Here is a 12,550-nt window from a genome sequence, read left to right on the forward strand (position 1 = left end):
GCAGCCTGCTCTGCCCCTCTGTCCCCTTCTGCTCCCACAACTCCATTGATTGGCTGGTAATGGCTGCCTCATGCTCAGCTAAGACTCCTGAGACCGGAGGTTGATTGCTGATGTCTGCTGTGGGCACAGGCTTAAGAATGGTTTAAGAATCCATTTCTGTCGTTCATGACTGGAAGTAATTCTCAACCCTGCCTGTGCTTGAAATCGTTGAAAGTACGCAGGTTTGGCCCAGGCTGGGTAGCTCAGCTGGTTAGAGCTTCGTCCCCATACGCCAGGGTTGCAGGTTCAATCCGCAGTCAGGGCACATGCAAGAATCAAACAATGAATGCATGAGTGGGTGAAGCAACAAATCCATGTTTCTCTCAAATCAATAAAAAGTTTTTATCCAAGTTTGTGTCACATCCTGATAAACTGATTTGGTGTTGGTTCCCTGCTCTTTTGGGGGTTTTGTTCCCTGAAAGTTGCACCTGTGATTCAAATGTGCAGCTAGGGTTAGAAACCACTGAAAAGGACCATTCTTTTCAGCCTATAACTTCATTCATCCCTTTGCTCAACAAATGTTAAGTGAATGCAGTTAAGAGGTTACCACAGGAGGTAGGAACCTGAATAAAGCGTTCAGAAGTGGCAGAACTAGACCTCATATTCTGGTCACTCAGTGAGTATGGATGAAGGACCTACTGTGTGTCATGCCCTGGTCTAGACCATGGGAATACGGCATTAACCTTTAACCAGACCCTGCCCCCTAGGAGCTCTTATGCCCCAAATGCGGAAATCTAGAATGGACATACTCCTTTTCACCCTGCACATCCAATCTGCCTTTGAAAACTTTCCTTTTATCATCCCTTATGTAACAGTGCCTGGCAGAGGGCCTGGCTCATTGTGGGTTTTTAACACAGTTATTGAATGCTTTGTGTCAGGCATTGTAGTCCAGGTGCTGGGGATTTTACTGCCTTCGCGGGTCTTGCGAACTGTGTGTGTGCTTTCTGCATGGTGGGGGGTGACAACAGCTGGCCAACGCTGGAAACGGTATACAGGTGTACAGAGTCCCCGCGCCCCTGATGCCGTTCCAGGGACAAAACACAGGAACCTCTGAAGATCCAGGATTTGGGAACACCTGGTTAACATTCTGGCCACCACTTTCTAGCATTTCAGTCAAGAGACTTCCTCTCCTTGAGCCTCAATTTCATCCTCTACATATTGGGCTAATAAGTAAACCTCTGCAGGGACGCTGCAAGGGTTCGTCGGCAGCTGTCCGTCTCAAGAGACGATGGTGTAGCTTCTTAAGAGTCTGTCTGCACCGCCGAGAATGGTTGTGCAGTCCGACTCGGGAGTGACACGGCATCTGTCTCCTCCCGTGTTGAATCGACATCTTGCGATGACGCTGGAGTGTCCTCTCCAGTGAAGCTGAAGCTACAGAGCCTGGGCAGGGTGATATGGAGGGTCTGCTGTTGCCCATGCAGCAGACCCCCCCTCTCTTCGCAGCTGAAGGATCCAAGGGAAAGACAAAGTCAATACAGCTTGGCTTCAGGTGCGCCGCAGGAGTTGCCAGTGTTGACTACAACGTCAAACCGCCTTAGGGACTCCGGCTCCGGATTTTCTGTCGGGGTTTACTCCCTTAGCCTTTCCCCTGAAGAGGTATGCCGCAAGGCAGCGGAGGTTTTTTGGAGTCAGAGTTTTCCTTCTCTGATGTGCCCTGACTGGAAGATCGAACCAGCGACACTTAGCTCGCAGGCCGACGCTCAATCCACTGAGCCAAACCAGCCAGGGCTTGCAAGGGTTACTGAAGTGAATTTAGGAAGGTACATAGTAAGTGCCCCATAAACGCTGAATAAATGATCGCAGGGTAACAATAGGGTGATTATGAGGATTCAATGGGATAATCAGAGCCAACATGAAAAAGCCATTCAATAAAGGAGGAAATTCTGTCAGGACAGATAGCTAGATCCTTTTTCCTTGGGGTAAGAAGACTACATTTCACCATTTTTTAAGTGATGTGATTGAAATAAACTATGGAGCTATCTTGTTTGGGTTTTAATACTGTTTCTTACGAGGTGCGTGATCTTGGACAAGTTATTTCTCTGTGCCTCAATTGCTTCATCCATAAAATACAGTAACTACCTCAGCCTGTTGTGAGTTTTAAATAAATTGATAGATGGGAAGGGCTTGAACAGTTCCGGACACATACATGAAGCTTGACGCTGGTGATTATTTACGGTCCACACAGCGCGCAGGCGCGTTGGGGCAGTCGCGGGGGACGGGGGCGGGGTGAGCGGAGCCCGGCCCGCCCGGCTGGCGGCCATCTTTATGAAGGGCAGCGACGGCAGCGACGGCAGCGACGGCAGCTTCCCTACGTCGTCAGTCTGCGAGACCAGTGGGCACCGGGAGGTTCAGTTCGCTTCGGGAGTGGGGGCAGCGGCGGGAGCCGCAGGGGTGAGTGGTTGAGCTGCATGATGGGGGAGGCGGCCGTGGCAGCGGAGCCTTGCCCGCTGCGCGAGGATAGCTTCACGCGCTTCTCGTCGCAGAGCAACGTGTACGGACTGGCGGGCGGCGCAAGCGGGCGCGGGGAGCTGCTGGCCGCCACCCTTAAAGGCAAGGTGCTGGGCTTCCGCTACCAAGACCTCCGACAGAAAATCCGGCCAGTGGCCAAGGAGCTGCAGTTCAATTACATACCCGGTGCGTGGCGCTATGGCGTCGGGGGGGCGGGAAGGTGGTGTTGAGGAGGCTTCTGAAGCTGTGTCTGAGCCGGATTGATGGGCAAATGGAACCAGGGTGATTGAAGGGGGTCAAAGCCGATAATCAGGAGGAGTTGGGGTCAGAGAATAGGGATAATCGGGGCCTGGAAGTGGGTAGGTTCAGGATCCCTCCTACCCTGGTGATGGAGATCATGACTCACTTGAATTCAGAAGTCGTGATAATTGCAGTGATTAAAAGTTACTGAGGTCAGGGGTCTATCTGAAAGTTGAACTTTGAACTTTCCCCTCCCAGTGGATGCCGAGATTGTCTCCATCGACACCTTCAACAAGTCGCCCCCAAAGCGGGGCCTGGTTGTGGGGATCACGTTCATTAAGGTACGAAGAGCCCCCTTCACCTGCCTTACATGGTGGTGGATCCTGAGTCTGACCCAAATCCCTCCTGCCTCCCCTACTCTCCCCTGAGGCCAGTTTCCTCCCCCAGGATTCAGGGGACAAAGGCAGCCCCTTCCTTAACATTTACTGTGACTACGAGCCTGGCTCCGAATACAACCTTGACTCCATTGCCCGTAAGTGCGGCCTGGAGGGAAGGAGGGACAGAGACCGTGGGAAGGGGGCCTGTTGTGTCCCGTGCCCATCTGCCTGTGCTTCCCCTGCAGAGAGCTGCCTGAACCTGGAGCTGCGGTTCACTCCTTTCTAGCTGTGCCATGCAGAGTAAGTGACCATAGGGACCCTGTGCACCTGCGGGAGGGGCTATAGCGGCGAGACCAGACCTATCCGTAGACAAGCAGATTCTAGTTTTGGTTTTTCAGAGCATCGTGCATTTAAGGTGTCCGTGGACCAGACTTGGCTGACGGGCTACCATTTTGTTATCCCCAAACTAGATAATCGGAGAGTTAATTGAGCACCTGTGTTCTGGACATCGCGAATTCTCAGGTTCTCAGGTTCTGGATTTGGACATTCCAAGAACCAGAAATACTCTTTTCTCGAGTTGCAAGCTCTGAGATTCCAAGATCTGAAAGCTCTACAGTTTGATAATTCCGAGTTTCTATCATGATAAAGTCCTAACATTGTCATATTTCAAGGAGCTATGATACAGAACCTCCAGAACACTGAGGTTCTAGAATCCAAAATTATGAGAATTCCATTCTAGAACTTTGGGTTCCATTCTAGAACACCAATGGTCTAGCACAGGTGTTGGCAGACTTTTTCTGTAAAGGCCCAGAGGATAAATATTAGGCTTTTGAGGGCCAGACTGTCTCTTTCACAACTACTTATCTGCCATTGTAGCAAGAAGGCAGTCATTGACTGTACACGAATGGGCATGGCTGTGTTTCAATAAAACTTTACTTATAAAAACAGATGATGGGTTCGATTTGGCCTGTGGGGTCATAGTTTGCCAACCTCTGGTCTAGCAGGTGAGATTTCTAGAAACTGATGTTCTGGATTCTAGGATTTGTGTATTCTACCATTCTGAGTCTGAACATCTTTGGTGGCAGTTTCTAAAAGTTTTAGTATTTTAAAGAAGACAGAGAACCGGACGAGAATGCTGGAGTCCTAGATGAAGAGGTTCTGGTGCCCTGGGCTTCTGTGACCCATTCTACGGCTCCATGTTCCATTCCCGGATCGCATCCGGGATGAAGGTTCTAGCAGATGAGGGTTCTAGAGATGGAAGATTTTAGTATGTAAATTTTCTATAAACTTCTGCATCCTGCGAGTCTAACCCCAGATCCAGTGGCTGGATTGACCCCAGGATGTTAGGGTTCTTGCAGGCAGGGGTTTTTGCAAGAGGGTTTTACACGCAAACTCGACCACACTCAGGTTCTGCCACACTGAGGTCCTGGATTTCTCTGCTTTCAGGGTCCAGGTCGGGGATCAACTGGAGACCGTGTTTCTCCTGAGCGGGAACGACCCGGCCATTCATCTCTACAAGGAGGTGAGGCAGGGGAGGCATGGTGGGCACAGCCCTCCTGGGGGTCTGTCTCATGGGCTGGCCACTGATGCCAAGTGGGGGTTGGATCTTGGTTCCCCCAGAATGAGGGGCTACATCAGTTTGAGGAGCAACCCGTGGAAAACCTCTTCCCAGAGCTTACGGACCTGACCAGTAGGTACGAGAGCCCCCGAAAGTGGCCGACGGGCCTGGGCCAGGTGGCCTCAGAGCTCCCAGGTGGCGGGAACTGACCCCTAGGGAAAGTGGGTGGTGGGGATCCCTGGGCTGCAGGGCGGGCCCGGGTGCTCCCGAGGAGGTGGGATATGGGGCCGGGGACCTGTAACGGCCCCTCTCTCCGCCCACTTGCTCACTCAAGTGTCCTCTGGCTTGACGTCCACAACCTCCCCGGCACGTCCCGGCGACTCTCAGCGCTCGGCTGTCAGAGCGGTTATGTCCGCGTAGCCCACGTGGACCAGCGGAGCCGAGGTGATGGCCGGGTAGGGGCCAGCATGAGGCCGGGGTGGGCGGTGGAGGGCCGGGCAGGGCCCTGAGTTCTTGCCCTCCATGCAGAGGTTTTACAGACGTGGACAGTCCTGCAGGATGGCCCCATCTCCCGCGTGATCGTGTTCAGCCTCTCAGCACCCGGGGGTGAGCTCTGCAGGCTCAGCCACCCCTCACCCATATTTGTACCCAGCTGCCCGTCCCTCCTCCTGTCCCTCAATGTGCCCCACTCCAGCTCTGGAGCTGCAGTATGTCCCTTCCCTTCCCTACACACCCTCAAATTGTCACTTCAGCTCCCTGCCCCTGTGAGGGAGACCTGCAATGGACGTCTCCCTTTCCCCTGGTGGTCTAACCTGCATCCCACTCACTGTGCCTGGCTCTGCCTCCTTCTCTGTCGTCCTAACTCTGTCTCCTGCTGTGCTCTAACCTGGGCTTCTCTCGAGGACTCACACTGTCCCACGATGCACGGTCTCCCCTGTCCTCGCATGTCGCTCTGTTCATCTTACTGCAGCCTGTCCTTCACTGGGGTCCCCCTTGGCCCGACCTCTTCAGCTGCCCTCTGTCCCCCAGGCTGACGTTTCCTCCTCTTCCTCCACTGTCAGTCCTCCTATAGTCTAACCTCAGACTTGCTTGCTGTCATCAACTTTTGTCTCCTCTGCTATTGTGGCCTAACCTCAGTCCTTTTCAACTGTCATCAAATACCAGCTCCTCCTCCCTCTCTAGCATGCGGGTCCTGGAACCTGTCCCCTCAGACATGCCCCCCATTCATGTCCTTTCTCCAGAGACCCAGGACAGGCCACCGCGGGAGGAGTACAGCGTGCTCGTGGCCAGCATGCTGGAGCCGGCCGTGGTGTACCGGTGAGGGGCCCGGGGCCTGGGACGCTGCCTGCCCTCAAGCTTCGCACTGAGGTCTCACCTGTCCTTCTCAGTGGGAAGTCCCTTTGGGTGAGGTGGTTCGGGGCTGGGAAGGTAAAAGTATTCAGGGTGGCACAAAAAAAAAAAAAAAAGTATTCAGGGAGGGGGTGCAGGCGGTTAAGACTAGAACTTGTAGGGGGCACGTGGAGGCCTGGGAATGGGTACTGAGACGTCCTTTCTCCCTGGAAGGAGGGGACAAAGCGTGCTGCCAAGTATGTCACAGCTGCCCCTGTGGTGACAAAAGCTAGACTGTAGCACAGGCCGGTTTCCGTGGTGTAAACTCTGCCCCTGTGGCAGAGTTCAGGCTGCAGACGTGAAACGTGAAGCTGACAAACCTCTGAAAATTCCCCAGTTGGCTCGGGGGACTAGCGCGGGGCAGCTGGGGCCCCCCGAGTGCGCAGGGAGGACGTCCCGGTGGGGACCAAGCCCTCCAGGTTCCGTGGGGACAGTGCTGGTGTCCAGATCCCCAAGGGAACCATACAGGTTTCCACTTGGGAGTGACATGGTCCCGCCTGCAGGGGCAAGTGTGGGGTCCCCATGGGGAGCAGCAGATGAGGACAGTCTGAGTAAGGGATCTGGGTTCCCCGTGGCGGAGATGAGGATGACCAGATCAGAGACGAGGGTGCCCGGGCTTCACGAGGAGCTGGGTGGGCGCTGAGGTCTGACCTCAGGCTCCCCCCCCCCCCCCCCCGCTGGGGACCCTCAGGGACCTGCTGAACCGGGGCCTTGAAGACCAGCTTCTCCTGCCTGGCAGTGACCAGTTTGACAGCGTCCTCTGTGGCCTGGTCACTGATATCGATTTGGATGGGCAGCCGGAAGTCCTGGTGGCCACCTACGGACAGGTGGGACCCGAGGGAGGGGCCGACCCCCGCCTGTCCCCTCCACGCCCCGCTCGCCCCATGTGACCTCAGCCCCTCACCCCCTGCAGGAGCTGCTCTGTTACAAGTACTGTGGCCCCGAGTCCGAGTCCGGACTCTCTGAGGCGGAGCCTGGATTCCGCCTGCTGTGGCGAAGGAGCTTCCCCAGCCCGCTGCTGGCCGTGGCGCACGCCGACCTGACCGGGGACGGGCTGCGGGAGCTGGCCGTGGTCTCTCTGAAGGGCGTGCACATCCTGCAGGTGGCCGGGGGCCTCGGCTGGGGTCCCTCAGAGCAGAGCCTGCCGTGGGTTTGCACATACCTGCTAGACTGAGGGCGTGTTCCACGGGGGGGGGGGGGGGGGGCGGTCTCCCCACCTTCAGGTAAAGGGGTTGGCTGCAGGCCCCCTGCGGGGCTGGGAGTAACCCTTTCTGGGAGGCGCTTCCTCTTGGCCAAGGACAACTCTCGGGAGAAGGGGCCGCTGGGCGCACTCACGGCTGAGGGTGAAGGGGGTTCTGACGCAGCATCTGTCACCCCCAGCCCCCCCGCCCCCCTGACTTTTGTCCTCCATTCCTCCTGCGCTGTTTGCCCTCTGTCCCTTCCCTGTGGCCCGGCCTGGACCTGCCAGCGGGGTCTGACCGCCGTCACTCCCTGTGCCTCAGTCCCAGGCAGTGACCGGCCCCATCACGCAGCCACCCCCGCCCCGCCCCGCCCCCGCCTTCCCGTGTGGGACCAGCTTCACGCGGCTGTGGTCTAACTGCGGCAGCTGTTAGTGTCTGGCTCCCAAGTGTCACCTCCCTCCCTCCCCCGCGGCGCAGCCTGCCGCCCTGGCCCTGTGTCCTCAGTCAGTGGCGGCCGTAGGCAGCCGGGGTCCCTCCGGTACTGCAGTCTCGGGACTTCCTCTCGTGGCCCAGCCCGGGAGCCGGGGTCAGCGGTCCAGCTTTGCGCTGCACTTGGACCTCTGCCGCTCCCCTGGCCACCTGCCTGCCGTTACCCCTGTCACAGCCTCCTGTCCAACGTTCCATGGCAGTGTCGCCTCTGCCGATGCAGTCTGACCTCTGACCTTCCCCCATGGCCCAGCGCCCACCCTTTAGGCCATGGTGAACGTCTGTTTCCTTGCCCAGTATTTGCTCCTCCCTCCCCCTGGTCCGATTTCCCGCGGAGCCTAACCTGGGTCCTTCCTGCTGGAGGCTGACGGTGCTGCCTCCCCGGAGGCTTGGTTGGCCCTTTCCTGCAGGCTGCCCCTCAGGGCCCCGGCCTAGCTTAGACCTCAGGAGAAAAGATAGAGGTCGGACCCCAGGGACGAGGTCTGGGTTGCAGCACAGTGGCTAAGGCAGAGGTTAGACCGCGTGGAGAGAGCGAGGCGGGCCGTGCGGGGCCCCCAGTGGGGGCTGAGGTTAGACCACCGGGGAAGAGGCTGTGGTTCAACGGTGGGAGGGAGGACTTCCTTTTCATTTATTTTTTTAAGATTTTATTTATTTATTTTAGAGGGGAACGGAGGGAGAAAGAGAGGGAGAGAAACATCAGTGTGTGGTTGCCTCTTGCACTCCCCCAACTGGGGACCTGACCTGCATTACCAGGCCTGTGCCCTGACTGGGAATCGAACTGGTGACCCTTCGGTTTGGAGGCTGATGCTCAATCCAGGGCAAGGACTTCCCTGTTACTGCGCTCTAGCCATCCCGCCGTCCGATGTTGCGGCCTCTTTCAGCCACTTCCTGTGATCTCTGTCCCCTCTATGAGGGTCTCAGCTCAGACTCCCCGGCCAGGCTCTGGCTCTGCCCCTCGTGGGGGATACGTGCCTCTTTTCCGCTTTGCTCTGCGCCTCCTCTGTCCTGTTGGCCCGTCCTTTTCTGCCACACTGTCACCTTGGCCCCTGCTCTGTGGTCTAATCTCAGCCTCTCCCCACGGTCAGACCCCTTCCCATGCAGTGCAGTCTCTCCCCACATTTGAATCCATCCCATCCCTTTCCTTCCACTGAGTTCTGACCTCAGACCTGTCCAGGTGGGTCAGGGCTTTGTTCCTCCCACTGGAAATTCATGGAAGGCCGCCCCCTGGGTCTGACCTCCACCCGGCCAGAGACCCGTTCCCACCCGCGCACTGTGGTTTGCCCTCCAAGCTCCCACCTTTGGGGTGGTCCCGCCCATACCCCTCCAGCTCTCTCAGCCCCATCCTCCTCTCCTGTTCCCACAGCACAGCCTGATCCAGGCCTCGGAGCTGGTCCTGACGCGGCTTCGGCACCAAGTGGAGCAGAGGAGACGTCAGCCACAAAAGCGAGGGGACAGGGTGGATCCAGGGCCTGCTGGGACATCAGCCTCCTGAGCACCCACCTACTGCCCCCATTGGGGTGCTCACCTGCAGCCCCTCCTGGAGTGGGAGAATTCCTGAAGGAGGGCACAGCCTTCCCAGGTCCCCCAGGGAGGGGGAGCTGGGGCCCCAGCTGTGGCTCTGAGGCAGGCTGCCCTGTGGCCTCGCCTAACACTCCTCTGTACCTCAGTGTCCCCATCTGAAAATGGGATGGTCTCACCCCACCCCCTTCCACTCCACGTGAGACTTGGCCAACCACCGATGATACGTCCAAAGGAACTGGACTTTCCATTGTCTTTATTATTTCATTCAGCAAGCGTTTGTTGAGAGGCTGGCCCCTGTGTTGGGTGCTGGACTCACCCAGAAGGACCGGGCGAGGATGTGGGAGGGCCCAGGACAGACCCAGGGGCAGGGCTGCGGAGAGACCATAGTGTAGACCTTGGAGGAAAGCAGCGAGGTTGGGCCCTAGCAGAAAGTCCGACGTTACACCACTGGAGCCCTGGCTGGTGTGGCTCAGTGGACTGAGCACCAGCCTGCGAACTGAAAGGTTACTGGTTCAATTCCCAGTCAGGGCACATGCCTGGGTTGCGGGCCAGGTCCCCAATTGGGGGCACGGAGAGACAACCAATTGCTGTATCTCTCGCACATGGATATTTCTCCATTTCTGCCTCCCTCTCCCCCTCTCTAAAAATCAATAAATAAAATCTTTTTAAAAAATACTGCGGAGAAGACTAGACTATAAAGGAAAGGCATGAGGTTAGACCCCAGTAGAAAGCTCTGGATTTGACATTAGGTTCCAGTTTGAAGACCAGGAAATTGAGCCTCAGAGTAAAGGTTGGGGACTGGAAAGGACTTCTGTGGGGAAGCAGAGGGTCTGAGGATAGACCCTGTGAGCAATGCTGAGGTTGGACTCCATAAAAATTACTGTGGTTAGACCCTGTGCCAAGGGCCAAGGTTGGACCCCAGTTTGATCCCCCTGGGGGAGTCCTAAGGTAGGTCCAGGGTATACCACACTGGGAAGGACAAGGTTAGCCCTCAGTGGGAAGCCCAGAGGACTGGGGACCAGAGGTTGGGGACAAGGCCGAGGGCCGCAGCCTGTGGCTGTAGGAATTACTCCATTCTGTGGCACCAGGAGAAAGGCTCAGAGGCCTACATCTCCAGGACTGTGGAGGGCCGGGGTGATGGAAGGAGTCCCCCGCCCCTCCCCACCAGAGGCCAGGAATAGAGTCGCGGTCAGGAGGGTTAGGGAGTAAATTCCTGAGCAGGATCCAAGCTGGTGGGAGGGTAGGCTCCTTCCTACCTGGGCCAGAGGTTGGGTGGGACTCCTGCTTCCTGATGGAGAGGTCATTCTGGTCATCTGCCTCCTATTCAGAAGCCTATGCATTGGTCTGACCAGTCGCACTGATTTCAAAGGCCTAGCCTCCGGTTCTCCACAGTGGGTTGCAGGAGGTAGCCCACCAATTCTCAACAGCCCTGTCTTCACATCTCCCAGAACCCAGGCTCACGTGTGGGAAGTAGCAGGGAGCAGATCATCCTCCTCTTCACAGACAGGGTCCCCCCCCTCCCCCTCCCGCTGCCTGCCTGCTCCATCGCCTTTTGTCCTGGGCAGGAGTGGGACCCTGAGGATTCTGGGTGAGTTTAGTTAATTCCATGATGGTGTGTGGATCTGTGAGGGACACACCCCCTGAGGAGGGGATTATGCAGACGTGTGTCCCCTTCAGGACTCTTGAATTTGTCTTCAGGAGCCAGAGCCTGGCTGGTGTGGCTCAGTGGATTGAGCACTGGCCTGTGAACTGAAACGTCGCCGGTTCAATTCCCAGTCAGGACACGTGCCTGGGTTGTGGGCCAGGTCCCCAGTTGGGGGCGTGCAAGTGGCAACCACACATTGATGTATATCTCCCTTGCTCCTTCCTTCTCTCTCTAAAAATAAATAAAAGTAAAATCTTAAAAAGTCTGGGCGAGTTCGCTTCCTGGCTTCTTGCCAGGTCCTTTGGTCCCATGTAGCAGTTAAGTGTAGATCCTGGCCCTGGCCTGTGTGGCTCAGTTGAAGCATCATCCTGCACCTGAAAGGCTGCAGATTCCCGGTCAGGGCACATGTTTTGGTTGTGGGTTCAATCCCCAGTCTGGGTGCGTAGGAGAGGCAACCAATCGAGGTTTCTCTCCCTTTCTCCCTTCCTCTCTCTAAAAGCAATGAAAGGAGTGTCCTCGGGTGAAGTTTTTTTTTTTAAAGGTGTAGAGCCTGAAGCCACATGTCACTCTGTACCTCAGTTTCCCCACCTGTAAAGGCTAATAGCGCCTACCTACCTCACAGGGTTTGTATGAGGGTTAGTTGTATCAATATGTGTCAAGTGCTTATAAAAATATTTATAACAATGCCTGGCAATGGCAACTGTTATTATTAATGGGTGCCTTTGTGGTTGTTGCTGGCCGGCCTGAGGTTATGTCTGCAGACACAGCGTGTGAATCTGAATCTGACTGGCTAAACATTCTTGTCCTCAGCCCAGTTCTGTGCGCCTGCAACTATTTGTAGCTTTTTTTTTCCTGGCGTCTTTGGCCCTTATATGGATCAGAAACTGTATGCGTGTTGGGGATGGGGGCAGAGGAGGCCTCTGAATGACCCCCCCCACACACACACATCCCCCCAAAAATATACAAAGAGCGCCCTCCGCCGCTGTCCCTGCCGGTGGTGCTGAACTCGGTGGGGGGGGGGGAGCTTGGGCTGCCTCTTCCTGGTGCCCCCCCTTCCAGGCCCCTCCCCAAGTCCCCCCACCGCTCTCCCCCACAGGCCCCTCCCCAAGCCTCCCCCGCCTCCGCTGCCTCCCTCTCCCCGCCTCTTCCTCCTCCCCTCTCTCCACCGCTCCTCCCCCCTCCCCGCCAGCTCCCCCCCCGTCCCTCCCCCTCCTCCTCCCCCCGTCCCTCCCCCTCCTCCTCCCTCGATCCCCTGTCCCTCCCCTCTCCCCGGCTCTCCCTTAGTCTCCAGCTCCTCTCTCTCCCTCTCTCTCTGTCTCTCTCTCTCTCTCTCTGTCGGGCAGAGTCGCCCACCACTGCCAGCCCAGAGCCGGGGGCACCCTTCCCAGGCTGCAGCTGCAGGTAAGACCCTCAGTTAGGCGGGCAAGGAGGGAACGGCAGTGTTACCCCAGGCCGGTGGAGTGGGGCGTTTGTGGAGCCAGGAGCCGCTTTTCCCTGAACTCAGTTATGGCGGGTGGGGGGCTGCATATTCTAGGTGGGGGATGCCAGGGTCCTTTGGGTGGGGTGGGGATGCCACCAGCAACTGGCATCTCAGCCCCTCCTTCGTTCCAGGGCGCGTGGTGGGCTGGGGAGCGGGTGCCTCCTGGACACCGAGGGGGCGAGAACA

At 56.9% G+C, this 12,550-nt stretch overlaps 1 protein-coding gene across 1 annotated transcript; it reads left to right on the forward strand.

Moving 5' to 3' along the window:
* Positions 1 to 2,362: 2,362 nt before the first annotated feature.
* On the forward strand, positions 2,363 to 9,273 carry KPTN (kaptin, actin binding protein). Its single transcript, XM_090260429.1, is given in 12 exon segments — positions 2,363 to 2,673; positions 2,986 to 3,068; positions 3,175 to 3,259; positions 3,350 to 3,404; positions 4,551 to 4,626; positions 4,725 to 4,798; positions 4,997 to 5,106; positions 5,191 to 5,268; positions 5,904 to 5,979; positions 6,743 to 6,878; positions 6,965 to 7,153; positions 9,082 to 9,273. Coding segments are annotated over 12 exon segments (1,317 nt in total). The 5' UTR covers positions 2,363 to 2,447; the 3' UTR covers positions 9,211 to 9,273.
* Positions 9,274 to 12,550: the final 3,277 nt, after the last annotated feature.

This window comes from Furipterus horrens, unplaced genomic scaffold, assembly GCF_987537825.1.
Source record: "Furipterus horrens unplaced genomic scaffold, mFurHor1.1.pri manual_scaffold_13, whole genome shotgun sequence".
Lineage (NCBI taxonomy): Eukaryota > Metazoa > Chordata > Mammalia > Chiroptera > Furipteridae > Furipterus > Furipterus horrens.